Source organism: Botryllus schlosseri, chromosome 4 (assembly GCF_051294905.1).
Source record: "Botryllus schlosseri isolate E-star chromosome 4, Bs_hap1, whole genome shotgun sequence".
Lineage (NCBI taxonomy): Eukaryota > Metazoa > Chordata > Ascidiacea > Stolidobranchia > Styelidae > Botryllus > Botryllus schlosseri.
Genome location: NC_137239.1, coordinates 8,552,357 through 8,579,874, shown reverse-complemented (window position 1 = coordinate 8,579,874; position 27,518 = coordinate 8,552,357). Strand labels below are relative to the sequence as shown.

The following is a 27,518-nucleotide window of genomic DNA, read 5'->3' as shown; positions in this document are numbered from 1 at the left end:
TAGTAAAAGACGATTTTTTCGAGTACTGAAATTATACGATCCTCGCGACTGAAAGTTAATTAACTAACGAGAATTCTAATTTTGATAATATTTTCCACTGAGGAAGCCTTGAAACCTTGATTGGCCGTGTCGTAGCATAATAGACATAGCACAAAGCTACGATCGTGACTGGAAATAACACATTTCTGAAGTCATGATCGTTCCACGACATTGTCAAGAAGTGCAATGAAGTCGGTATGGTCGAAAAATTACCAAAGTATATTTAATGTGACGGGTAGCAGGCATTATGTTCTGCGTGGTGGCATAAAAGGTAGATATTTGAAATTCGGCATAGTACATTCTGTTGTGACATCATAATGAGTGATACTCGAATACTCGACTCGACTCGAAGCATTTTACGTGATTCAGAATCGAATCACTCAGGTACTCGATTTTGCCCAGCCCTAATGACATTGTTAGTTGCTTAATATATTTCTGAACATCACTCTATGAGTATAAACAAACTTGCGTATAATATATGATTGTTTGTATAGCGTCTAAGATTCCTGTCTCAGGGGAATCTTCAATACTTGTGTAACGTGCATGTGAAGTCGAAAGTGAGACGATCAAATTCGCCTTGCTAAATAGCGAGCGAACAGGTTACCAGATTGAAAGTTACTATAGAGTATGATACTATACCATCAACGATCCTAAATGTTAGTATGGTCATGGTCGTGGTAATTAGATGTGGCAGTCACGATGAGGTTTATTGCAACAGCAATATCAAATACATAAAGTGACAAAGTGCAGAAAAGCAGAAAAGTGCAATAGAAATCAACAATGATTGTTAAATCAATCCCGATCATTTTTATAGCGATTTCGACTTGGCGAATTTCCAGGCCGTTCATTAAGTAAATGTCATGTCCAATGTGTGAAGGCTTTGCATGGTCCTTGGTCATTGACCATATTCACATGATGTAATTTAATGAACAGGGTGAAAGCGAATTTCGTGCATTTATCTCAGATGTCTGTGGCAATGTTATACACTGCAGACCAGCAATTCTTATAGCGTAACATATGTAAACCACGTCGCTCATATCAAGGCATCGGATCAATCATAAAAATTTTGATGGCAATTGTGAGTTTTGATATCTGTGCAAATTTAATTCTTGTCCAAATAATAAAGAATCCGTCGACTATTTTCGGGCAAAATAATTGAAGACTCCACTTCATATTTTAGCTTCTGTAGCACCACGGGAGCCATGTAATCCGATTATATTGTTTACACACTAATTAGCGGGTAAGACCAGATCAGAATCACCATAATCAGTATTATTGCCATCAGATACACTCAAAAGAAAATTTAGTGTACGGTATCTTTGTGCAGCGGCAGTACCATTATCGATGATCGTCTCGTGAGATGTGGTTATTGCTAGTTGAAAACTATTACCAATACCCCGCCTAGTCGACCTGACGGCCGGCGCGGCAATTTCTGTCAGAACTCGAGGGTTCTTCGACAATCGAACGTGTGCTTATCTACTTTGCATGTAAAGCCGATTTTACGCTTAGGGGTACTGAATTCAGCGTAATATATGAAGGCCGTATATGCCAGCGCTACAAACGCCTTTGGTCTGACCCAGCCGGCGATCAAATCGACAACTATCGTATCTTATCCGTAATTCTAAAAATGCTTCAGTCGTAGATATCCTGCTCGAAAGATTGAATTCTCCATTCTCTTGCAATAATAATTATACTAAATATAATTAACACAACCCCTTCAGTTCTTCACGCCGAACGCTGGTAAGTTGAATAATGGTCGCATGCGTCGCTGAACGGGGATTAACGGGGACGTGTGTTTTTTCACGTAAATATTCCTGACAAAAATGTTGCACATCCTTGAGATGTAATATATAATTATTTGGTTTATTCAATATAATATGAAAACGGGTGTTCTGATTAATTCCGATTTTGATTAGTTTTTATAATCCTTACTATGGGGCACTTGAGGTAGGAAGTATTATTTTAAAACGCAACAATATTACAATATTATTTATAAATTTGATAACTTCGAATAGACTTGAACGATAAACTGGTGACGGCGACACTTGAGGTACGCCCAATTCATGTACGAGTACGTAAAAATCTTTGAACGCACATGCATATCTGTATGTTTATTTGAGTAGCTCCTAACTGGGTTTCGCTGAGCCAGTCTAGAGGATTCGGCGGAAGTCATGATCAATCTCCCCTCTAATTTTTCACGAGGCTGCGCGCACTCACTAACTCACCGCGCGGTTCCCTGGACAATAGTGCGTAACGACTTAGAAAAAGTTCAAAACTTTGGCTTTCTTGTTCACGGCACACGTGCTGTGCTTCGTGATTTTGAAAGCATTACGCGGCCGCGCACGCGCGCAGCTGAGAAAGAACAGTGGTCATGATACACACACTGGCAGCATATTAACGAGGAAAGGAAAGGACGTAGTTTATTTTTGTCCTTGATGTTTTTGCGGCATATACACCGACTCGTGAATCATGATATTATACATACACACGATCTGCGTATATGCATATCATGAGTGCATAATGTGCATATGCCGCAGGACAAGGACGGTGCAGATATAGCCTATTTCGGCTTTCTATGTCTTGCACAACCTCTCCATGCTATCCCAGTAATGCATGAGCGCCAAGCTTGGATGTCACGGATACCAGTGTTACCAATCAGGTCTTTGGTCTGCCCCGGCCGAAGATCGAACCCACGACCTACCGACCGAGAAGCCGGACGCTTTACCACTACGCTATCTCGTCGAGCTCGGCAATCAGGAGATGGAATCACTCCAAACAACTTTTCATCGGTGAACTCATTGGAGCGGAAGAGAGAATTCGATTTCGACCCGGTCATTGCAGGCTAAACAAACACTTGCACAAAATCGTCTTACACGAAAGTGGTATTTGTGCGGAATGCGGTGTGCCGGAAACTGTGGACCATTTCGTGCTGTTCTGTGATAAATATTCCGTAGAACGGGCTCATCTAATCAAAGTCGCGCAAAAAGTATCCAAGACCTTACACAGTGTTTTCTCGCACAGTAAATCAGGGAACGATTCATCCGTTAATCGACTTTGTTTTATTGACCGGAAGAGACATATGATTTCAAGAATAAGCAGTAAACACGGTTCTGGTGCACAAATCCTTAACAGCTAAGCACCACTCATCACAAATACTCACCCACGCAAACACCGGAATCATATGATTCATGTTGACACGCCAGTCTTGTTCATCATCGGCAGGAAAGAACTAGGCGCGATTAGCAGTCGAATTGTGACTTTTGTGTCGGTACGTCGTGGGCAATGGCGTACGCAGCGATGCTAATTTCGGAATTAAAACCCTTTCGAAATGCCGATTCTTTCTCCAATATATATTAGCTAATTTCCAATTCATCAATTCGTATCACGCTGTGACGAGGACCTTTTAAAGGTAAAGTCTCGCATTTCTGAATCGTCTACTATAAGGTTATAGCTGCTGTTACACACTGATTCACAGTAGGTGCACTCATACTCTTTTTGTTTTGTGACCGTTCTTGTTCTTTCAGCACTGTTGTTGGTGCACCGAATATTTCGTGCACAAGTATTCTATGGTAATGGATAAGATGTCTAGTACATGTGACATGTGGAAGTGCGGTTCGCCATGTTATGAGACACTGGTTAAGGTAGTTTGATATACAAATACATTCCTGTTTCCAATCGATTGGGAGTTCAGTGAACAGCTGTTGCGATATATTTCCACGCACTGGCACAGGTGTGTGTTCTTCGTGCCCGCAAAGACGTTAGTTCAAAGACTCCCCGGAGTTACTTTTACCGCTAAAAGTAATTTACCCACGAGTACAACATTTAACAAGTCTCCCCTTTTGCACTTTGAGGAAGGTACCGGGTTTAGGGTTTGAGAGCGAGGAGTAGGTCAGGCGTTACCAAAATTGTACTTTCGAGTTTGAAGACGTACTGACTTTAACGCTAAACTGAAAATAAAGTCACGTGACACCACGTGGCTCAGTAAAATAAGGAGGTGATTAGTTACGAAGTAGGCTAGTTCTACTTCTTCGAACTATTCAAGTAGATATTCCCTATTTGCGGGTGGTTAAGATATTAAACTACTTTCATTTCTAGTTAAACACTATTTACGGTAAAACCACTTACTTCGGACTTCAATTCAGACTTTGAAAAGAAGGAAGTCGTTTCGGGATAAGTTTGCTTCACTGGAACTTCGTTGATTACATTACAAACGTTTTTTTCACTCTGTGTAATTATAACACGTACTGGAAATCACTTCTTCGACTTGTAATTAGGTAGAAATTTACGGCGTTGCTTCTATTTCTACTAGAGTAGCGACGAATGGTATTTTTAACTAGGGATGGTGTGAACCTCTGAAAGGTTCAGTTTCGTGTGAACGTGAACCTTTTTGGAAGGTTCTGTGTGAACGCGAGCGTGAACCTCATGGCGTCACGTGACGTCGTATTGCTAATTCCAACACTAGACTTCAGCCTATATTAATGTACACGATGCCAAGCGACGACTCGAGCCACATAATGCCACAATGCTGAAGTCCATATTGACGTTTCAAACGTCGCCAAATGTATCAACTAGGGCAATCAAATGATATAATAATCCCATGAAATCGATATCTTTCGTTGCTTTGCCAACAATTTCGACGACGACTTGAAAAGGTACATAAGCTTCCGCCTTTACGGTCCAGGTCAGACCGGATTGATTAAACCCATTTTTATTATACAATTAACATTTGAATTCAAGATTGACCCCGTACGCCTGCTAGATTTTTATATCAGACAACAATATAAATTTCATTGATTGGTAATTGATTTCATTGATAAGCATCATTCGCTGACTACCTACATTTAGCGTATTTCGCTACTGATGTTGTGTGATTGCGGGTAAAGCTCACAGCAGCGACGAGTAACTAAATATTCACAAACGCTGGATATTTCGAGCAGACTTTTGTAACAAAGCAAGTAGCATTTTTGAGATTGTCAGTGGACCTGCTCATTTAGTGTTTATCTTCTTCACGCTTCCAGCGCCAAGAATATACTAGCCTGCAGTTGAAATGCATTAAATTTCGACCAAAGATGTTATAATGAAGTGAAAATTGTAATATATGAAAAAGTTCCATATTGCAGAAGCTACCAAGGTTCGTTTGTGAACGTCAACCTCTAAATTTCTGAGGTTCACATACAGAACGCGAACGCGAACCTCGCGTTCACATCATTACTAACCTTAATTATCTCTGGTATAATATTCCTGTACCCTTATGCGTAACGCCGGTAGGTGCACCGTGCACAAGCATCCCATTGCGAAAATACAGTCAATTTGTGGTGTTGCATTCGCATTGAACGAATGTGGCTTTGCTCCGTGTGAAATTCCGTTGTTTGGCTTTATCTGTCCTTGAGCGATAAATGCCAAATGTTGGATAATTTCCAGATATACTGAAGCAATGTTTTGAGTGAGTAACTCTCAACTCATTAGTCGACAATAGTTGTCTCTCAAATTTGAAACAAACACTTTTCCCGCGCCGAGCATTGAAGCTCTCTTTATTTATTTCATGGAAAACGCATGCGGGATATTGGCGAGTACATTGTAATTGTTCGAACCCTTCGATCTGTTTCCGATGATCAGGTACCTAGTTGCAGCGAATTAATTCAAGCATTCATTTGTGGTACTATAGTGAAGGTATTTGCCGCTAAATGAAAACTTAGATATTCGCTGTTTCAATCGCAATTACAATAGACTGCTGGTTATACTAGTATTGTGTCACGGAGATTACATCATATTACTGTGTACTTGCCTAGTACAGTGGTTCCTAACCTTTTTTTCCCGATTCCCCACTTCCGATTTATTCCGATCCTTCATTCCCCACCTAAAATCTCTATATCCATATCTACCATTTAAAGTGCTAGGCTACCTCGAATATAATTTTGCAAGACTTTGCTTAGCAAATAGTACGTGCTATTGGTGATTGTTAAGATCCCCGGAATTGATCAGTACACAATAAAAGTAATGCAGCTGTGAACTGGTAACCGTAAACGCACCTCCGTAAATAGATGTAGGCCTATCTACCCGGCGCGCAGCCAACAGAAAAATATGAGGGGTTAAAAGTTATCCAAATGTTGCGGGGTAGCATCAATTTACATACGCAAATGCCGAATAATACATGGGTCAGATAAACTTCGTAATGTTGACAAACTCATGCGTGCGATATATATATAAGCCGCCGTAAACTACACTTTCGCACAATACTAAAAGAACTTAAAACAGTGGTTCCCAAACCGTGGGGAATTACGGGATTTCTGGTGGGGAATAGTCTCAACTTTGAAAAACTTTTACATTAACATTCCCCTTTATTAGATGTCGTTTTGAAATGCCGACCGAATATTACATAGCTTATTCAGTGACGTGCGGTGAGGTTCATGGCTGGTGAGGCACGCCGCTACTGCTATTACTATCTCTTCAAGTAGGCCTTCCGGTATAAATTATTCGAAGAACATCAAAAAAGCATCCTCAGTTACATTTTTTCAGCGAAAAAACACTGGATTTGCCGAATTTCGAAAGAAAATGCACTAGGTCAAGTCAAAATACGCTGGATCTATTGTTTAGGAGTGGAACCACTGACCACAAACAACAACGCAGGCTTTGTAGGTATATGGCTATGGCTATCACATACCACAATAAGGGGTTAAAGGGATTGCAGTCGAACAGAGCATGTAGGACACGAACAACGACAATGATGCATATGCAAGTAGCTATCACATACCACAATTTAACGTAGCTATGTATATGTATGCAAAATACATAACAGCTACATAAGTAAGGGAATGTATTGGCTTCGCATTACGCATTGGCCGTCGCTTCTTATATAATTCCTACTAGACTGTTGGATTCCGAAATCGATAGCACGTTTCAAAATGTTTCTATTGTCCAATTGTTAGCGAATAGTGCATGGAGCAGATTCGTTTGTGCGTCACCTAGACATTGTTTCTCTACTATGGCATTGTCTGTAATAGAGGCGAAGGTCACCTTCCTTGGCGATTTTTGGGGGTTCTGGTGCCCTGACACTGTTAATATTTAGATTTCCGGAATCAGTATGAACATAGCGTTTCATTGATACCAGTTATTAAGAATTCCGAGCTATTTATGATCAATTGCATTGTTGCAGATGAGGCACGACCCGCCCGTGCCTCACCTGAGCCTCACCTCTCTTTTCCCGGTGTATTTTTGATGATAATGATGTAAATTGATGATGTTGGATGAAAAAATGTTCAATTTGAGTTATTTATGAACGTGGATGTGCAACATCAATATATTCATCGACTCATGGAGGGGCTTCACAATTTTCACTTACTCAACCAGACGACAGGTGAGGCACTGCCTCACCTGCCCCATTGGACCGCACGTCACTGAGCTTATTTGCATTCAGCGATTCATATCATCAGTGCCTCCAATTAGCGAGAATCGCCTGGATAGCGACACGCGAACTCCAGAAATGATTTTATTCATTTCTGCACCATCATCGGTCACGACACGTAGTGGTAGAAAAATTCTGATACGTTGTAATAAGAACTCATATTGCTGAATATGAATTCAAGGGAGATTGCAGAGTCGCTAATTGATAGCACATCCGGACTCATTGCAAATGAGATTACATATTTATGTTATTTCAAGTTATTTTAAGTCAGTGGTTCCCAACCTTTTTGTCTTCATTCCTCACTTCAGATTCATGCCGAGTCTTCATTCCCCACTACCCAAAACTATCGTCGTATTCCCTTTTAACTTTTGTCATTGCGGTGCAGCTATTTACTTGTTTGAATACACAATACACACAACACACACCAGTACCCAAGACAATCGCCTATAATGGCAACACAAAACGTAATGTGAACCGATACCGCTAACCCTAAAAATCTAGCGAAAGCGATATTTCACGTGGTACTGGTCGGGATGGATGCGTTTGTGACTCCATCATTGGTTATCTACAGTTAAAAATGAGTTTTTGTGAACAACACGCAATACAATTTTCGTTATACATAAATTAGAGAGCAGTTAACTGGTAACGGTAATCGCGCATGTGTCTCCGTAAATATGTAGCCTATATCCTGTATATAATGTATAACAAATGCGTCTATTTCCCACCAGAAACCATTGAATTCCCCACCATTTGGGAACCACTGATCTAAATGATATTGCACGTAATATTTTTAGCTAATATTAATGAGCAAGCATGAAAACGTTTTTCGTGACGATTATGAGAGAGAATTGAAAGGCATCAAACGGAGCTTAAAGGGTGCGAGTATTTCGCACATTGCAACATCTGTAATTGTGACATTAACCTGGAGGCCTTAGGAAAAACCGCTATTTCAACTCACATTAATACCCAAAAACACAAGAAGTGTGTCATAATGATTAATTCGAGCCAGTCGATGAATAATTTTTTTCACAAGTCGATCAGCACCAACGACCCTAGACTACAAAGGAGCTGCTACTGAGGGTATCTGGGCATTCCATACTGTCAAACACCAGCAATCGTTCCTCACCAACGATTGAACATCGCAATTGTTCAAAACAATATTCCCCGATTCCAACATCGCAAAGCAGTTTGCTTCGGCCAGGACCAAGACTACAAGCACTGTTACTGAAGTTCTTGCTCCATATGCTAAAAAAGATTTTGTCTGAACTTGGTGTAGCTGTAGAGCCCCTTCCCATCTCTGTTGGTGCCTTTGATCACAACGAAGTGAAGGAGTTTGGTTTATCTCCCTATGGGGGGTCCAGGACCAACGTGTTTTTTTTGGGGGGGGGCTGGCTGACGAAGTGTCCTGAGTGAAGGTAAACCTAGACATGAGCTGTCGTGCGATCCATGAAGCACTTTCCAATAACAAGGAGTTGCTGGAGCAGATTATTTTTGACAAAAAGTATGTAATGTGATAGGCCACGGCTCGTATAAGTTTGCAGGAAAACGCTTTTTAATGCCAATCTAATTTTTCGACTGTCCTTATTTTTGTGTCTATGTCGATAACAACCCTGCTTATAGGGATAGTGCGAGCCCCTAGAGCAAGGGTGGGCAAACTACGGCCCGCGGGCCGCATGCGGCCCGCAACACCGTTCTGTACGGCCCGCGAGAGTCTAAAGAAACCTTTTTAAATATTGATAAAATGCGTACTAAATATCGAAATAATGCAGGGACTTGAATAAACTATTTCTTATAGTTTCTTATAGTTTCATATTTCACCGTGATAGTTCTAAGAAAGTGGTTCTCAAACTGGGGGGCGTGAAAGCATCAGAAGTGGGGCGCAAAGCTGAGCTCAACTGAAAATTTTTTTAGCGCTCCGCGCGATTTAACAGTCATTTTTTAATTTTTCCTCTGTATTTAGCCATAATTTCACATTTACAAATCTTTCGTCCATAGCCGTAACCTACCATGCCATCAAACTATCCGTTAGGTCATCATCATCATTGGTTTATTAGCAATTTTATCAGTTCAATACACCACAAAAATGCGATACAATGAAAAGACAGGAAGATGTCGAAGCGACAAGGAGTAGTCTATGGAATCTGACACCCACCTTGGCCTAGGCGATGTAAAGAGGAGGCATGCACACTGAATGAAAGTAAAGAAGATAGTATAGAAGAAGAATGCGACAAGAAATAGGGCGGCATGTCATGGGAAGCGAGATCGATAGGTCAGTCGTGGTCCGGTAATCTTGAGGATGGACTGTATTTATTTAGTAGTAATTGCTTGTATTTCGACTTGAATGTGGACATGCTCGTCGACTGTCGGATGGCCGGCGGGATACTGTTCCACACATCAGGTCCGGCATATTTGATGGAGCGATGATCTTTTCGGTCGATCATATGATATTTGGACGACGTGGACGCGCGTGTGTTGTACTTGTGCGCTTTTGATTCAGAGGTAAAGAAGTCATTGAAATATTCGGGGCAACGACCGCAGTGAAACTGATACATAGCAACCTGGTTGCGTTTTGTGATATGACGATAAGGGGGCGCGAAATCTTTCCCCATCATAAGGGGAGGGGGGCGTGTCTTAAAAAATTTGAAAACCACTGTTCTAAGGTAGATACTTTCTATATTTCTTTTTATGTTTAATTTCAGGTGCGACAGCCCGATCTCAAGGCCCACACGGTTTGAAAGGTTTCAACTGCTAAACATCACAGAAATCCTGGACGAGATTGACATAATTTGGATAACGAGTGGGATTTCAGATTGGCCACTCCAGTTTAAATTATTTCAGTGATGTGCTTATAAAAAGCGATTAGCGCGTGTCTTAGGTAAATTCGTTCTCTGTATGCGTGAATTGTAGCATTTATATTTTATCTACACATAGTATAAGCGTGTTTGAAGCTAACATGTAAGCCGTTTTCATGTCCAGGTTTCGTTGGCAGAGTGACCATATATTGGTTTCTGTGAGCATTGTGTGTCTTGGAACTGAAACAAAAGTGAAATTAGTAAATCTATGAACAAATTTCAATCCCGTTCCAAGAATCGGGACAACCGATCTTCCTCTCTATAGTTTTCATAATTGGTTATTGAGGTCGACCAGCCTATGAAATCTCGCGTGTATGATATCATCAAAGCAATGTTTGGTGTGATTTAAATAAACACAAATATTATCTCCATGTCCTCACTATATAATCAAATACCAATATTGCGTTTCGGTTTATAATCCCATTTTATATAGTGCGGCCCGCGAATGAATTCAGATGTTGAATGTGGCCCGCGAGCTCAAACGTTTGCCCACCCCTGCCCTAGAGGTTCTGGTTTGTGTGAACGCGGGCCTTTTTTAAAGTTCTGTGTGAACGCGAACCTGAACATATGACGTCACGTGACGTCATGATCCCATTTCTAACCCTACCTTTCCGTAAAGTAATATATTATTGTAGCCCACATGATAACTAGTGACGACTCGGGCCTCATTATGCCACAATGCTGAAGTACATGCTTACTTTTTAAAGGCCAGCTAATGTATCAAATGGAACAATCAAATCCTATTATAATACTTCTACAAAACCAATATCTTCTGTCGTTTTCCCAACAATTTCAACGAGGACGCTGCTCGACCGGACAGATATATTCGTAAGAGTGGGGGAGGCGAGTGGCGCAGTGTATAAATCGACTGCGCTGCGACACCAATGGTGGTTGGTTTGAACCCTTGTTCGGGCTAGTTTAGATGAAGGTTCATCTGGGATCCTCATTGCTGATCCCGCTGACTAACAGTGTATTGAAAGAGCCCTGAAACACAGTAAGCCACGCTGCAAAAAGTCGGCATCCGAGACCCGAATTTGAATGCCTGTGAGAGTGAAATGAAGAGTGAAGAATGAAATGAAAGTGAACGATTGCGAAGCGCTTGAAGAAAGATGCAAATGTCAGCGATACCGAAAGATGCAAAAAAAAGACAATGACACTGAACTGTATAATATCCATGTGGTGATGCACATGGCGTGACAAGGCTATAAGCGTCACTGAAATGCATTGAATTCATAATAATAATAATAATAATAATTCGCAAGAGTGAAACAAAGGTTTCTTGACTTGCGCCAGATATTATCTCGAAAGAAGTTATACAGTAGCCAACTCCCACAATCGGGTATTCAATATAAAATCAAGATAAATCCGGTACGCCTGATCGATTTTTACATCAGGCATCGATGCTTTCTTCATATCAATTTCGTTAACGTAGATAATTGATTGGTTGACTAAGCACAATTCGCTGACCCCGTACATGCAGTGTGTTTCGTTCTTATGTTATTGAGTAATTGCTTGGCAAGTTGCATGCTTGTTTAGTGCTGAGATTCATTCCATGCTGCTAGCGCCTTGCCTAGAGTGGTCCCAAGTTTAAAAGCAAATAATTTCAACCAAAGACGTGAATGACGTGAAATATTGTAATAGATGAAAAAGGTTCACAGTGCAGAATCTGACAAGGTTCGTTTGGGAACGTGAACCTCTAAATTTCTGAGGTTCACACACAGAACACGAACCTGAACCTCACGTTCACAACATCCATAGTAGCTTACCATCTCGTCTCCGATTTTCCATTCTTGAGTGTCGATAACTACCAGATCGACCTGGGCCGCTCATTTCACCGTCGCTATCCCCGCCGCCATAAGACGTCGCGGTAAATAAATTGTAAATGTAGCCGAAATCGATTTGTGAAACGTGTGAAAACTTACCGATCGCAAGCAATCCACACAGCAAAGCCAATCGGATGAGAATCATAACTGCTTTTCAAAGTTTATTCTACGTTGTAATCAAATTTTTCACCGTATAGCTCCTTTGTGCACAGAAGTGAAAGCAATTATGCTACGTTCATCGACAATACGAATTTATATAGCGTTGGGGCCGTGCATCGTCACATGTAAACCGGGTATAATTAGACTAAAGATGGCAATTGATGTCCGGCAAAGATGCTAAAATCGAAAAGTATTTCATTTGGTATCTTCGATTACCGAATATTCCTCAGCTATAGCCCATATTTAGAAACCGGAAACAAGTCACTTGTCGAACACTCACGTGCCCGGGGCAATACAGTTGCTTCATGTGATTATGATGACAGACAGGTTGGTGAAAATAGTGTCATTTTTAAATTTGATGCATTTTTCGTGTCTATATTTTGTAAGGTAAGCAAACATTTTTATGAAATAATATTATTTCTTGACGTCGAGTCGTAACCTTTCTATCAGAAAGGGATAAATCACCACTACCTCGAAGTACATAGTAATAGAAATTTAAGTAATCTTGAACGTTGTAGACAAGGTGATTGCCTAAAAAGAATACCAAATCATTTTCTATTATTATTAAAATGTAGTCGTGAATAATATTATGACTGTAATTGAACGAGATTGAATACTATTCCGCTGAAATTGCGCAGTTAAGTGTATTGCTGAATTGTTGTGTTTTTGCTATCATAAGTATATCATAATCAGCCAATTGCGACAATACTCGGTGGATGTCGCGACGCCAATATCCTATTTGAATTCTACTTATAACTTTCGTGTTGGTTCCACATTAACTAATAATGAAAGACACTAACAGAGCTAGCTCATGTTGTGTTATAACCTGAAAGTGACAATTCGATTCGTGTACTTGTACATAAAAACTTACCACCGACTGATCACAAGAACCATGCACTTCCTAATAATCCATGGATTAATCGCAAATCCATGGCATATTTACTTGACTTGTTAGCCTCGAATATTCTAATTGGGATTTTATGGACTCCGCACGGTTAGTCGTAGGACGCCTAGGAGTTTCAAGGACACCAGTTGAGGAAGTAGAAATAAGCGATATACTTCACTGCGTATATTTACGACGTAATAATATTCAAGCCCGCTCCATCACAGTTATATTAGTAATCATGGATACATTTTAATAACACTGGAAAATGATTTGATGGACTTTTGAGGCAATTGCCGTGTCTAGAACGTTCATGATCACGTACTTAAACTCATAATACCGTGTATTTCAAAATAGTGGTGATTCATCCGTTCATAACAGCAAGCTAGGAGTCAACGCCAACAATTAATATTTTGTCTTTAAAAGTTACCATACCTCACAAAATATGGACATGGAAAATACATCAATTCCTAAAATGACACTATATTTACTAACCAGTCTGTCGTCATACTCTTATGAATCAATTGTATTGCCCCAGGCCATGTGAGTACTGGGCACGTGCCTTGTTGCCGGGTTCTAAATATGGGCTAGCCGAGGAACAATTGGTAATTTAAGATACAAAAATACAATACCTTAAGATTTTAGTATCTTTTCCGGACTTCCCTTGCCACCTTTAGTCTAATTATACCCGATACGCGATGTGATGATGCATGCCAAAGCTATATAAATTCGAGTTGTCGATGAACCAAGCATAATCGTTTCCACATCTGTGCACAAAGGAGCTACGGTGAAAGATTTGATTACAACTCAACGCGGAATAAACTTCAAAAATCCGATATGATTCTCATCCGATCGGCTGTGTTATGTGGGTTGCTTGCGATCGGTAAGTTATCACACGTTTCACAAACCGTATTATAATTACACCACTATCTTCTTATGTTTACAGCGACGTCTTATGGTGGAGGAATGACTGGAGGAGACGGTGATAACGTCGGGGAAATGAGCGGCCCAGGTCGATCTGGTACTTTTCCAAACTACAGAATGCGAAATCGGAGAGTAGGTGGGCACGATGAGGGAAAGCTACAATAAATGTCCACGATTACGTCATATACATAGCGTATATTTTATTTAACTCGTCGTTAGTTCCCTATGCGACCATGTTGTTGTTGTTTGTGGTAGGCTATCCAAGAAGCTTGTCGATTACTATGGTCATCTACACCAGGCCAATTTGTCTTCATTTTATTTTGTAAATGCCGACTTGTAGCACGACCCACTTCTAGGCTTTTATAAGACACCGCTTACACGGATGATACGGCGAGGAGGAGCCTAGATATACCTCAAACACTTTGGTAGAAATTCTGAAGCCTAACTCGGTCGGACTCGAACCCGCAACCCATTGGTGTTGTAGCTGTGGATTATACCACTGGGCTATCTCGCCAGTCTATGCGACCATGTCGTTCGCATATCCAGAATTGTGGCAAGGACATGAATTCGCAACTCATCCGCGGCCTTAATAGAACGCCACGTGAATATAATGATGTTTTTAGTGCATACTATAATAGCCATTTCGGGGTTAAGAGGAAATTTCAGCAATCATTCATCGCGAAGGTCCACAAAATGCAGTTTTGAACAGTGGGCTTGAGCATCAATAAAAGTTTAAAACGAATTTTACGGGCCGTAAACATTATATAAATCAAAATCAACGCAATGCAATTAGGTCTTCGACATAATGATGGAACTCAAAGCAAAGAATTGGAACTCTAATTTGTTGAGAACTTTGTTGTTGTATTTTCGATATTACATTTGTTATGCGCAGTTCTATTTTGAAGTTTCTGCAAGGCAACGTCATGTTATAACCATCAGCTCTATTTCGCCTGTTGGGGTTTCTATTGGAAGTAATGCGACTTCGGTATATGACTCGTTCTATCCAGTTGAAGCTAAATTCTAATGTCGAATTTCATTAAATTTGATTTCGGATATCTCCAGCTTTCGCATATTACTGGTCTTCAACTAGTTCTAGTTCAACTAGTTTGGTACAGCAGTGATAATTAAAGATCGATCGAAAGGAATCCATGAAATATGTATAAATAAAGTCAGTGTTCAAGCTGTGTATAAAATTACCGGCGGATAACATTCCCGAATATCGAGTGATATATTTACGATTCATTAGGACATGCGTCACTGGGTCACGAGAAAGCTAACGACGAAGATGATGACGACAATGATGACAGAAAGCGAGGACCTGGACGATTTAGCCCGGGAATGGGAAATCGAAGACGCGGCGGGCCAGGTTAACACTCCATTTCATTACAGACAACATGTCTGCAAAACTAGGGATATGTTACTATAGATTGCAAATTGAATTTCAGGACCGCAGCGTCGCCCTGGGCCAGGTCGGGGAGACAGCAACGGTGATGATGACGATGATAGTCGACAACCAGGTGCATTCGACGGTAATCCGAACTATGGACGTGGACAAGGTAAAATTATAACCGACTAATGTTGCTATTACACGTACGTATCTCGCAGTGTGGTAGAATAGGTCATAAAATGTTATGATCCGAAATAAAGTAACACCCTTTTCCAGGTATTCAAGGACGCCCAAACCAAGCCGGTAGAGGAATGCAAAATCGCAGAAGCCCAGACTCATTTGGACCTCCCGGTAAATACATCTAGTTATCCATCTTCGCATTTGGATCGTACTTAAATTAATCGTTCGTAGGTCAACGACGCGGACCAAAGCAAAGAACGGGCCCCAGAAGACGCCAATCAATGCCGCGTGGATTTTCCGCATCCATCATGAGAAGACGAGGTAGGAGTAACTGTGATACGCGAAACAAATTTATTATTTACCATTTGCTGTCCTGTCAATGATTGAAGATAGCATCACCATGCTGGATTTGTTCCCACCAAATACGCGTTCTAATATCATTGGACACGTGACGGTCATATGTATGTGTACTAAGTTTGTCCTCAAATCAGCCACTAGTTTACTTTTCTGTAGCTAGACTATTTGCACGCTGACATACACTTATTGTATAACCATGGTATTTCAAAATTTATCAGTGCATCGTAGAGATGCGAATATTGCCTAGATTTTAGTACATAACTCTTTCAAAGTGTAAGCCTATTACTATGTAAATTACGAATTGTTCTTTTATTTTAAGAGGATTTCATGCGAATTAGTTATATGGCTTGATAACTGAAGTATATAATGAAATAAGCAACTATTCTCGAAAACTATTGACAAAAACTCCGAATATATGTATTTCAAACTCAAGCAATGTTGAACATAGTTAGATGTGATGGTGCTATGCGAGTCATCACTTAAAACTCAAGACCATATCGACCCACTGTGATTTGCAACTACGTGCAATATTATATAGCTAGATATTGACCAGTTCCAGCGACTAAGGATATGATTTCTAATATAAATCTTGCTGCCTCGATAATGTGTTGGCTTGATGTTCGTTTGCACAGGTCGATTTTCGGAAAGTAAATTTGCATCACCAGTGAATCAGCGAAATGTGCAAGACTTACAACATAGGCACTATATGTAATCAGCATACTTAAAAGTCAAACCACTAATAATGTCGCCTATTTCCAGCATCCATGCGCCGACGACAAAGATCTCAAATGAGATTTAACCGTATGCGAGGACTCGTTCGTCGGTTTGCGAAACGAGTTTCCGATAAGAGACGAGGAAGGCGTGGAGGAAAGAATAATACTGATGATGAAGATGAAGAAGACAAGAAAATGCGAATTGGGAAGTTCTTCTGCAAAGTCAAAGCCATGCTTGACGACAAAGGTAAAATAATACTGTAAAACAATACAGTGACGAGACAAATCAGTGATGAGGTTTCTCCCAAACTATTTTCCGACAAACCGTTTCATCTTTGTACTTTCAATGCCAAATCTAGGTTTTCACGGTCGTGAGTAGATACTAGAATATTAGGTATTCTGTATAATATGAGACTCCACAGCTGAATTTACGTTTTCCAAACTTCCATTATCGGCATCTTCTTTTCTCAACTCTTAGGATATTTCCTAAGGGAATTTGAAGCCGTTGCGATTAACCGAGAGTAAAAACTTAAGAGTGGCTTTGTCTTATTGCAGGCCTTTAAAATAGAGTTGGTAATGGTTATTTTTACGACAGTATACTATCATGGAAAAGGTAGAAATAATGATACTATAGAACCCACTCTAACAAACTTATACTGTCAATAGATATCGAGAATGCACTGCATTTTCATCTACATATCAGATAATAGCCAGGCCTATATAGCCTATATATCTTAGTTTGAACATCCTTAATACCATTTTCATCGAACAGATAATGAAGATAAAAACAAGAACAAATCTTGTGACGGTAAAAAGATGATGGAAGAAGGTGAGCAGACTATTTCTATTTCTGAGGGATTTTGAGGATGTGTTATTCCTACGTAAAAGAGTTTATATAAAGCTGCTATCTGGAATATCCCTATATCTGATGAATGTGTATAGCTACATAGGCCTGTCCTCATTTTAGGAAGCATGAAAAGACGAATGGGTGGCAAAGGCGGAAAGGGAAAGAAGTCAAATGGCACCGAAGAAAATGATGATGATGATGACAATGACAAGAAAGGAATGCGTGGACCTCGGGGTAAGGATTTCCATTTCAGAGTCAAAAGCAGTATTACAGCTATTTCATTTACATTGAATTCCTTCCTTCTTTTAACGGGTTGTAACATACTCGGCAGCAGGCAGTCATGTATAAGGAAAATCTACATAAAAATTCGTTATACGTCTTCTATCTTTGTCCGCGTTAAGAATATTATTGTTTATTTCCCGCTAGAATTGTACTTGAGTCCTGACCATGCATTCATTAAATCGTTCAGATCACATGCACGAGTTATGGGATAGTAGTAACATGATGTAACCATCGTGAAAGTTCATTTGATACATCACGATTCACCAATAAACAAGTTCCATAATCCAAATCCTAATCGCAGACGTGATGCTAGATAATCGTGATATAAACCATACAAACAAACGACAATCGTAAAATCGTCGCATTTCACATCAAACGTGATCCGTACGTTAGCTCATCGTCTACTGGGGAACGTTTGGAAAATCTCTCACGCTCCGACCTTGTCGGTTTAGATAAGGCCGACATGTTCATGCAATCAATTCAGTTTACATTCATGTTCAATGAACATTATTCATACATATGACGGTACAATAAAACTATAAACAAGGATGACCTCTTCTTAGGCGGCTACGGCAAAGGACCCGGGGGTAGAGGTGGAAAAGGAAAGGGCGGTAAATCGAACGGCACCTCCGACGACGACGACGATGACAAACGACCAATGAGAGGATCGGGAGGTAATGAGAAATGAATCTTTCATTTATCCAGGCTTTTCAAAAATATCCCAGAAAATTGTTTTTGTTGAAGTCTTTAAATTTACTCTACGTGACATATATAGGCAAATGTTGACTTCGTCTCCTATATTCACGATTGCATTAGCTGTGGTCACTAAGGACGTATTCTTCTACTTTTTCAAAGTTCTCAATTAGGATTTGCTTACTTGCACCTACATACTCAATTTGCCTAGTTTCCGGACTGCTTCCTCTTCAACTAAACAGTTTTCTGGCATCACTACTCAATTTTTAAACGTTCAATTTGGAAAAGTAGAAAACAGTGTTAAATTAAGTTTAGTTCCCTTTTAAGCGTGAAATAGTCGCAATGTGCGTTTGAAGTAGACCGTTTACCTAACACACAACTGAATATATTTTCGAGATTCGAGAATGTACTTAAATTATAGTTTCGGTCATCAGTCATTGTAAATTAGTCGTTAAGCTTAAGATACATCTTGCAATTTTGAATGTAGACTTACTCCCGATTAACTGCCAAAGTTTGCAACGCTTGACATAATCTACGTCTTGAATCTCATTGAATACTTTTCCTACCTTTTCAGCTGAATTAATTTTGAGGTCTCTTGAAAATTAATATCATTCTGTCTACAATTCAACAGAAGTTGACGACGTTACTGCTACTTCAAATCGGGTAGCGACTAGGACTACTTTTACTATCTCTTTACAATGTGTCTAATTACTTTAGAAGATCGTCCCGGAAGAGGACCAGGAGGCCGAGAGGGAATGCCAGGAAAAGGGATGAAACATAACGGTACGAGCGATGATGATGCCAACAAGCCATCGGGAAAAGGGCCAGGAAGTAATATTAGATGCAAATTATATATCATGTTCATCATATATATTTATTTCTCTGTTCATTCTGCTACAGGAGGACGTGGCGTTAATGATGATGAAAAGCGAAGCGGTCCCATTCGAGAGAGGCAAGGTCCCCCCTTCAATAGAAGAGGTAATGATTTTAGTATACAACCTTAATATACCGATTCAACAATGGGCTTTGCCTAAGCAGGATCCCAACCTTCCGGTACTAAGCGACCTATAAGAATGGCTATTCGCAAAAGTCGTGGCAGTCTTCTCAGACAGGCACTTAAAACCATGCTGAAGTGGAAATCGGATGATGATGAAGATGAGGAAGAGTCCAAGTCATTGGAAAAAATGGTCCAAAGCATTCTAGACATACTAGATGAAAACGGTGGGATTTTATTGGATTGAGTATGGTCTATGGAAAACTTCTAATAATTAATTGTATAGATGACGATGATGAGACCACTGAAGATTCTGAAGATGATGAAATAGATGTGGATGATATTTCAGGTATATTGAATTATAATTTTCTTCTTCGTCTGACGCTAATGCACTCCTTCCATATTATCCGAAGTATTCACTAACTAGTGCCTTACACACTCCTTGCAAGGCAATATAAGCAGCCTTTAAAGTGTTTATTTACGGATTCTTTCTGCTGCAAACATTCTAAAATTGTCGCCCATTTCCCTCGAAATGTTTAAGAGGAATCTGATTTAATTATATTCGATGTTGTTGTTTATGTTCTTATCACGTTCCTTTTAAATTATTCACTTCAATGTATCATATCCAACTTCCAACTTCCAACAATTTTCATAGATTCTCCAGAGCCGGGGGCCTATGATACTGTGAATGATTCCGCAAATGCAGAAACCGGAATGGGTGACGATACAACCGATGGCAGTGATTAACGAAATCATTTGAATGTGAACAGACGTTAACAAGCTCTTGCAATTTCACTGGCTAAATTTTATGTCAAATCTGTTTGCTGCTGTGAATAAATACCACTTATTAATTATTATGATTAACAGTAAACACAGGCTATGAAAGGGTTCCTCATTGGAACCGTAGAAGTCGTAAAACTAGAACGGTACGGTATCTATGGAGGCTTCACATCATACAAATATATGGAAACTGGCGGACTGCTTTATATTGATAAAACACTGGACCACGTTGCGTCGTCGCAATTGTACAGTGTACAATGCATCGCCTTGCATGCATAAACTCGTGCTAAACTGCTCTGACTGTACGCATCCTGGAAACTTGAACTGCTATGCAACAATGGTGGATTAACGCATTTTTATGTCGATGTGGGAAATATGCTACAGGTGTTAAACCCGCTCAGACGCCAACCCACCACACGCCAAACGCCGCGCTGCGGATGGTCTCTACTTGGCATTTGGCGTGTGGACGGGTTGAAATGCAGAGTGACGGTTGAATTGCTACATGATGTTTGGCGTCCAGCAATTTACGACGCCCCGTAGCAGCACGGCGTTTGGGATTTCGGGACGCCGTGATAGATATCTGGCGCGTGAACTGAACCTGATTTTTGTATTTCATTCTAATTGAAAATTTGACTCTTATTTCAACATATCTAATTTGGTTTAATATACAATGCATTTTCGAATCCTCCTACCAATGCCTAGTAACGATACATGGCTTTCGACGTCTACCGTATGAAGCCGCTGATGTATTGAATAAATTGATGTTTTGGCGTTTGCAGTATGGAAATCAAAACGCCACTGGCTGCATCTAATTTGTACACCAGTCACCCAACAAATAACTGTGTTTCCGAAATCAGTAATTATAACACAATCTCGAAAAAAACATGACTTTCGCTACTGTCTACCAGAGATGAGCATGGATTAGGATTAGGTTTTGAAAAAACAGGATTTGTGAAATTTTGTCGGATTTGGATTAGACATTTTTTCCGGAACGGATTAGGATTTGGATTGGATTGAACTATTTTCTGGGAGATTGAAATGTCGTGTGGCGAATGGCGACAAACTTTATTCAGATCAGTTATTAATGTACTTATGGTTACTAAATTATCTTGAATCAAGTGAATCGTTGGTTGTGAAACAAAATTTTCGAATCCCTCCATTGCATAAATTAGTATTTTTTCTGATTTTCCAGTTGGAATCGGATTAGGATTGGACATGGACTTGAATATGAAAAAGTTATGGATTAGGATTTGGATTTGAAGGTTCGGATTTGGATTGGATTAGGACATAGAAATTTCAAATCCGCTCATCTCTGCTGTCTACTGGGTAACAACAATCCTTCTGTGTCCGGCTGTCACATCCGTCACATGCATCCTATAAAAGACTTCGAACATCATTTTTGATGCAGGCGTTCAACGAATTTTGAATTGTCCTAGCACCGGAGTAGCCTATATGATTGTTTGTTGTTAATTATTATATTTCTAAACGGGGTTCAGTGAGTGTAATCAAACTCGCGCGTAACATAACGTTTGTTTATATAGCGTCGAATGTTTCCGTCTCTGGGTAATCTTCAGTGCTTTTGTTAAGCGCATGTTAAGTCGAAAGTTAGACGATCTAATTCAGAGGTCTCAAACACGCGGCCCGCCAGAGCCTTTTGTGCGGCCCGCGGCGACATTTTAGATTTTTCTTAATTTGACAATATATAAATGACACATATATCTTTTCAGGTTATAAAGTGAAAATTCCCCCTTAAATTGCTCCGAAAGCCTGAAACTATTCGTTAAACTTTACTATCACATCAATTGCAAACGCTACCATGCAGTGGAATATTCACTATTCCGCCACATTTCCAATTCACTATGACAAAACCTTACCCTTAGACGACTCGCGACTGAAATTTATGAGTTGGACTTGGACGTGACCTTTTTTAGAATTACTCAGACTCGGGCTAACTCGATAGCAAAATGAAAATGACTCGAACGGACTCGGAGTGACTCGGAAGGCCTTGAATTTGTTGGAACCATGGACGCAACAAACTAATCGCGTATCAGGGGATTGGTAATAGATCAGAAGGTCGCAGATTGGTATTTCGCTAACTAAGCAAGTAGTTATGGCAACCATTGGCAATCTGTTAGTTACATCTTTGGTCGCTAAACCAAGTTATTAAGGCCACTTAAAGTTATCGAGTACCGTTGTGGTACGGTCCAACGACGATGTAACAACAATGGGCCGTTCGGCGTTCCGACATTTCAATCACTAGGACACATTCATTAGCATATTTATATTATATGTATATTTTTTCTGCTCCCATATATTTGAAGATATCTGGTCATGAGATTAATAGCCTACTTATCAGAAGTATATCCAAATCCTGGATTGGAATTACAATGCCCAACTTAAAAATGTTTTGATATCAGATCAGTCTCTATTATCAGTCTGTTGAATTCAAAATATTCATAGTGAGCTGCAAAATTATAACCTGGTAGCTTTTATGATGGCATCATTCATTTGTCCGCCCATATGGCGTCTATATCTTATAATTAATATATATCAAGTACAACAACAATTCTATTCAAACAGTAATAAATGTGATGATTCTTTTCGTGCCAGGCCTAAATTGATACAAGAGTAAATCACATTTTGACGATGTGTGTTTATTGTCAGTCTGTTGGATCCGCTCACTTTCCATAGGAGAATTCATTCCCGCCAAAAAAGGCCTAGTTGGAAAGACATAGAATATCCCTTTAAATGCTGCGGCCCGCGGCGTCGTCAAAACTGGAAAACTGGCCCGCGAGCACATTTGAGTTTGAGACCTCTGATCTAATTCGTCATGCTGAATAGCGACCGCACAGGTTGTTGTCATCAGATTGAAGGTTACTGAAGTGTATAATACCATCGCTAACGTGCCTAGATGTTTGTATCTGGACACGGACAATTACGATGCAATGGGTGTCGATGTGGCTCACTAGAACAGCAATATTTGATACATAAAACTACCAAATTGTGTTAGTGAAGTATTGTGCAGCAAAAGTCAAGTGCAATTCAAATCAACAATGATTAATAATAATTTCATCCCAAACATTTCATTGAGCTTAGCATGATCAGGTAATATAACTTTATGGGCAGTGTGAAAGCGAATTTCACGCATTTATCTCTGGTTTTAATGAGACTATTTTATACACTGCATCAGCAAATCTTGAATTGTAAACGTATTAACCACTTCGTTCTTATTAAGTGTCATCAGATCAATAATAAAGTTTTTGATCCCAACTGTAAGTCTCGATATCTGTACCAAATTCTTGTTAATACACCAAAGAATCCGTCGTCTCTTTTCGGGCGTAATCCGATTATTTTGCTCACAGACTAATAAGCGGGTGAGGCCAAATTGTAAAGATCACCATAATCAGTATTATTGCAGTCGGATACAATCAGGAAAAAGTTAAGTGTACGCTATTTTTGTGCAGCCGCAGTACCACAATCAATGCTCGTCTCGTGAAATGTGGTTATTGCTAGTTGAAAACTATTACCAATACCCCGCCAAGTCGGCTTGACGGTCGGCGCGGCAATTTCTGACAGAACTCGAGGGTTCTTTATAGATAAAGCTGATCGTGTGACTCTCTCATTCGTATTTGATACGGATAATGGATGGGGGAGTACTCAATTCAGCGAAATATGGAAGTTGATTAGGGACTACCTTCAATATAAATTAGCTTATTTGCAATTCAATAATTCGTATCGCGCAGTTGCAAGGCACTTTCGAAGGTGAAGCCTCGCATTTCTGAATTGGTCTCATAAATTAGTAGTTACAGCGAATAAATGTGGCAGCTGCTATTCCCTTTTTAATATTTTTGTTGTGTATCCGATTTTATTCTTTCGATACTGTTGTTGTTGCACGTTTTATTTTGTTCACCGGTGTTCTATGTTAATATATTAGATGCGTAGTTTAGATGTAAGATGTGATCGGGTGATCGCCTTCGTTTCCTTGTATCGGCGATCGCCGATCGGGTATATATCAGGACATGGGTTCGCCTGGTTAGTGAAGGTTAAGATCCACTAGTGTAGTTAGTTTGTAGCTGATCGGGAGTTCAGTGAGCAGTTATTACGATATGTTGCGAGATACCACGCTGGTGCGTTGTTCCACATGTACGGAGTGACGTTTGTTCAGAAACTCACCGGGCAATACTTTTACTCATACATTTGTGACGGCCTCGAGTCTGTGACCGAAGAGTAGGTCAGGCATTACCAAAAATGAATATCGATTTCAGACATGCACTGGATTTCACATAAAACTGTAAAGGAATTCACGTGACACGACATGTGACTGGCAAAATCCCGAGGTGGTCAATGGCAAAGTACTTCTACCTTTTCGGAATATCCAACTATAGCTTTTGCCTAATGTCACGGTTTACTCCAGTGGTTAAGTTTTTAAATTATTTAACTTTCCACTGGAGCAGTACTTACTTGTTGCAATTTGAATTGGAAGGATTTTGGAAAGTAGAAAGTAGTTTTAAGACAATGTTAAATCACTCGTATAAGTGAAATTCTCATAAGAATCGCGTGAAATGACCCCTCTGGGTATAATCAAACTTGCGTATAAAATTACGTTTGTTTATTTAGCCTCGAAGATTTCCGTCTCTGGGTAATCTTCAATAGACCTACTTGTGTAAAGGGCATGTTAAGTCGAAAGTTAGACGATCGTACAGATTGTTGTCAACTGATTGAAGTTTACTCAAGTGTATGGTACCATCGCCAACGTGCCTATATTAGCCTGGTCAATTGGTCATGCACAATCACGATGCAATGTGTGCCGATGTGGTTCACTGGTACATTTGATACATAAAATGACCAGATTGTATTATCAAAGTATCGTGGAACAGAAGTCGATTGCAATTGAAATCATCGATGATTAATAATTCCATCCCAACCACTTCATATAGCGATTTCGACCTGGCGAATTTCTAGGCTGCTCCTATGGATATAGTCTTGTCCGATGTGTGAAAGCTAAGCATTAGGGATGGTGTGAACCTCAGAAAGGTTCTGGTTCGTGTGAACGCGAACCTTTTTGAAAGGTTCTGTGTGAACGCGAACGTGAACCTCATGACGTCACGTGACGTCATATTGCTAATTCCAACCCTAAATTTCAGTGAAGTGATAGCCTATATTATTGTACACGATACCTAGCGACGCCTCGCGCCACGTAATGACACTATGCTGAAGTACATATTGACGTTTTAAACGTCGCCAAATGTATCAACTGGGGCAATCAACTGATATAATAATCCCATAAAGTAAACATCTTTCGTCTCTGTGCCTACAATTTCAACAAGGACTTGCAAAGGAATATAAGCTTACACGGTAACGGTCCAGGCCAGACTGGACAATGTATTCGGAGTCTGAGTATTGCGACGTTGATATTGAGCAGAGTGTAAGACGGGGGGTTTCTATACTTGCTGCCGATATCACCCCATTAAAAAGTTGGAGCAGTACCCAACACCACAATCGCACGGATTTTGTTTATATGATACAATATACATATGAAGTCAACATTGACCCCGTACACCTATTAGATTTTTTACATCAGACAACGATATCAATTCCGTTGATTGATTGAAAAAGCATCATTCGTTGACTACAGCTGACTACTACTGATTTTTTATGCTGCCAGCGCCATGCATAGAGTGGCCAGCAGTTGAAATGCAATAAATTTCAATCAAAGACGATATGCAGAACATTCCAAGGTTCTTTTGTGAACGTGAACCTCTAAATACCCGAGGTTCATGCACAGAACGCGAACTTGAACCTCATGTTCACACCATCTCTACTAAGCATGGTCTGGTGATATAAATTCATGGGCAGGGTGAAAGCGAATGTCATGCATTTATCTCCGATCCCTATGATGGGACTGCATAAAACTATTCTATACACAGCAGAGCATCAAATCTTATAACATGTACACCAACACGCTCTTTTCAAGTGTCATCAGATCAATCACAAAGTTTTTGATGCCGATCGTGAGTCTCGATATATATGCAAAATTTAATTCTTATTAAAACGCCGAAGTATCCATTGGCTCTTTTCGAGCAAGGTAATTGAAGATGCCACCTCATATTTAGGCTTTTATAGCATCACGGGAGCAAAGTAATCCGATTATATTGCTTACAGACTAATAAGCGGGCAAGGCCAAATTAGAAGGATCACCATAATCAGTATTATTGCCATCAGATACACTCAGGAGAAATTTCGTCGTACATTATCTTTGTGCAGCGGCAGTACCATGATCAATGATCGTTTCGTGAGATGTGGTTATTGCTAGTTGAAAACTATTACCAATACCCCGCCAAGTCGGCCTGATGGTCGGCGCGGCAATTTCTGACAGAACTCGAGAGTTCTTCATCAATGATACCGATCGTGTGCCTATCTGCTTTATATGTAATACGGATTTTCCGCGAGGAGTAGTGAACTCAGCGTAATGCGTAGGCCGACTATGCTAGCGTTACAAACTCGCTTTCGGTCTGACACATCCGGGGTTCAAAGTGACAGTTTATCGATTGAGAAGTCGATCGCACCAGCACGTTATCTTGTCCGTAAATCTAAAAAACACTCCACTCTGGAATATCTAGAAGGAGTTGCAGACTTCACTGCTCGAAAGATTCAAATCTCGATTCTCTTTTGGGAATTAGCAAAACCCCTTTATGCCTAACTCTGGTAAGTTGATTGATGGCCGTATGCTTCACTGGACATATCTGATTACCACTTCTTGTACAGGTAGGTGTTTTTCGCGTATATATATTCCAGACAATATTTTGCATGTGTCTAGAAGTGGGCCGTGCTACAAGTCGGCAGCTACGGAATAAAAATGAAGAAAATTGGCCTCGTTTAAATGACCATATAGTAGTCGACAAACACCATGAATATCTCAAAAACAAGCAGGGGTAATTGTCAGCAACTGGTAGAGAATTGGAAAGAACATTGTATAGGAACAATTCTATCACAAAATATGACGGCAGTGGCATGATATTATCGGGGCAAAGAGAGCGCTTAAGCTCAATGTACTATTTTTTATGGTACACGAAATCCTTCTGTTGACACAAACTTGCTTGACGTACTTTAATAATAGTCGACTCCAAAGCACCCAAATGAAAGTTTGATCGGCCTCTCCCAACACAGCGAAAGCTGTCGTCTCGACAATTTTCCCCACAAAAA

General features: G+C 40.1%; 1 protein-coding gene and 3 non-coding genes across 6 annotated transcripts in view; all 4 read left to right on the top strand.

Moving 5' to 3' along the window:
• LOC145436985 (uncharacterized) overlaps positions 1–20,386 on the top strand; it is a 30,401-nt gene extending 10,015 nt beyond the window's left edge. Inside the window, exons 6-20 of one of the 3 annotated variants that reach the window (XM_080314168.1) lie at positions 10,141–10,238; positions 14,105–14,218; positions 15,329–15,448; positions 15,528–15,638; positions 15,746–15,820; positions 15,881–15,970; positions 16,766–16,966; positions 17,492–17,548; positions 17,687–17,800; positions 18,412–18,522; positions 19,262–19,372; positions 19,442–19,519; positions 19,580–19,762; positions 19,822–19,884; positions 20,191–20,386. In XM_080314168.1, the coding sequence (XP_080170294.1) occupies positions 10,141–10,238; positions 14,105–14,218; positions 15,329–15,448; positions 15,528–15,638; positions 15,746–15,820; positions 15,881–15,970; positions 16,766–16,966; positions 17,492–17,548; positions 17,687–17,800; positions 18,412–18,522; positions 19,262–19,372; positions 19,442–19,519; positions 19,580–19,762; positions 19,822–19,884; positions 20,191–20,282 (1,618 nt within the window). In that variant the 3' untranslated portion in view covers positions 20,283–20,386. Of the gene's footprint in view, positions 1–10,140; positions 10,239–13,811; positions 14,042–14,104; positions 14,219–15,328; positions 15,449–15,527; positions 15,639–15,745; positions 15,821–15,880; positions 15,971–16,765; positions 16,967–17,491; positions 17,549–17,686; positions 17,801–18,411; positions 18,523–19,258; positions 19,373–19,441; positions 19,520–19,579; positions 19,763–19,821; positions 19,885–20,190 lie in introns of those variants that run through there. The other 2 variants (XM_080314167.1, XM_080314169.1) reach the window with 2 other exon arrangements.
• On the top strand, positions 1,355–1,490 carry LOC145438400 (U4 spliceosomal RNA). Its single transcript, XR_013914933.1, has one exon. It is a non-coding gene; the product is annotated as a U4 spliceosomal RNA (small nuclear RNA).
• Positions 20,387–23,767: 3,381 nt separating the features above from the next.
• LOC145438404 (U4 spliceosomal RNA) lies at positions 23,768–23,903 on the top strand. The gene has a single exon (XR_013914936.1). It is a non-coding gene; the product is annotated as a U4 spliceosomal RNA (small nuclear RNA).
• A 2,664-nt stretch (positions 23,904–26,567) lies between these two features.
• Positions 26,568–26,703, top strand: LOC145438411 (U4 spliceosomal RNA). The gene has a single exon (XR_013914940.1). It is a non-coding gene; the product is annotated as a U4 spliceosomal RNA (small nuclear RNA).
• Positions 26,704–27,518: the final 815 nt, after the last annotated feature.